The sequence below is a fragment of the Bison bison genome, unplaced genomic scaffold (genome assembly GCF_000754665.1).
Source record: "Bison bison bison isolate TAMUID 2011002044 unplaced genomic scaffold, Bison_UMD1.0 scf7180017864264, whole genome shotgun sequence".
In the NCBI taxonomy this organism is placed as follows: domain Eukaryota; kingdom Metazoa; phylum Chordata; class Mammalia; order Artiodactyla; family Bovidae; genus Bison; species Bison bison.
In genome coordinates, this window is record NW_011494836.1 from 893,530 (window position 1) to 895,240 (window position 1,711).

A 1,711-nucleotide genomic window follows, 5' to 3' on the forward strand; every position below is an offset into this window, starting at 1 on the left:
CCCTTGGTCTGCAAGGAGATCCAACCAGTCCATTCTGAAGGAGATCAGCCCTGGGATTTCTTTGGAAATAATGATGCTGAAACTGAAACTCCAGTACTTTGGCCACCTCATGCGAAGAGCTGACTCATTGGAAAAGACTCTGATGCGGGGAAGGATTGGGGCCTGGAGGAGAAGGGGACGACAGAGGATGAGATGGCTGGATGGCATCACTGACTCGATGGACGTGAGTCTGAGTGAACTCCGGGAGTTGGTGACAGACAGGGAGGCCTGGCGTGCTGCAATTCATGGGGTCGCTAAGGGTCGGAGACAACTGAGCAACTGATCTGATCTGATAGCACAGGGAGCTATATTCAACATCCTGTAATAAACTATGTGGAAAAGAATATGAAAAAGAATATAAACGTACATGTATAATTGAATCATGGCTTCCCAGGTGACGCTAGTGATATATAGCCGGTAAATATTGCCAATGCAAGAGACATAATAGATGTGTATTCAATCCCTGGGTTGGTAAGATCCCCTGGAGGAAACAATGGCACCCACTCCAGTATTCTTGCCTGGGAAATCCCATGGACAGAGGAGCCTGGTGGGCTACAGCCCATGAGGCCAAAGAGAGTCAAACACGACTGAGTGAGCAACAACAACAATAACTGAATCGACTTTGCTGTCCAGCAGAAAATAACACAACATTGTTATTCAACTATACTTCAATCAATTTTAAAATATATTTATATCTTCCATTTACATATTCATATGGCTACTTTTACATGACTACACAGTAACGATACAGATATATCCCATCACAGTAGATACAGAATCTATTATGACATCACCCAGGTCCGTGTCATTGTTCAAGCACATCTATCATTAGACGCTGAACTGCCTCATGCAAGGCGAGTTTAAATTTAACTCTCACAGGAAACGCTTACAAGACACATGCAGACACCATCCCAACATTTGACTCCAATTTGTTTTAAATAAAGCCTTTTGTATATGCCATACATGTACTGATCAAAAGCAAAGTCAGTACTATACCTGGTTATTTCTTCTTTAAGTTTACATGGATCTTCGGCATAGAATTTAATACCAAAATACAAAGTATATGGAGGTCCAGCTAAAATAAGAAATAAAAATTAAATTTCACATTAAAAATTTGCCAAAGTCGTAGTGTAATACAACAGAACTATTAAAAATTACAGTCATCAAAAATATTTGTAAACCATATACTGGATAAGGGGTTAATACAAAATATATGAGGAAGTCACACAACTCAACAGCAAAAGACAAATAGCCTTTGTCTTGGAATGGAAACTAAATAAATATTTCTCCAAAGAAGATGTTCAAATAGCCAAAGATATTCAATACATGAAAAGATATTCCACGTTGCTAATCATCAGGAAAATGTAAATCAAAACCACATTAGGACATTACCTCGCACCTGTAAGAATGGACACCTGTAAGAATGGCTATTGTCAAAAAGACAAAAATGCTGGTGACGATGTAAAGAAAGACGAGCTCTGTACACTGTTGGCGGGGACATAAATTAATGGAACCATTAGGGAAAACAGTATGGAAGTTCCTCTGAAAGTTAAAATCAGAGCCGCCATATAAGGCAACAATCCCACTGCTAGGTGCTTATCCAAAGGAAATGGAATCAGGGTCTCCGAGAGATGTAGGCACCCCCACATTCACTGCACTCCTACCACTAACT

At 40.2% G+C, this 1,711-nt stretch overlaps 1 protein-coding gene across 1 annotated transcript in view; it reads right to left on the minus strand.

The window, feature by feature from the left end:
* EPB41L4A (erythrocyte membrane protein band 4.1 like 4A) overlaps positions 1–1,711 on the minus strand; it is a 297,132-nt gene that overhangs the window by 133,922 nt on the left and 161,499 nt on the right. The window contains 1 exon segment of the mRNA XM_010848354.1: positions 1,036–1,114. Coding sequence (XP_010846656.1) covers positions 1,036–1,114 — 79 coding nt within the window.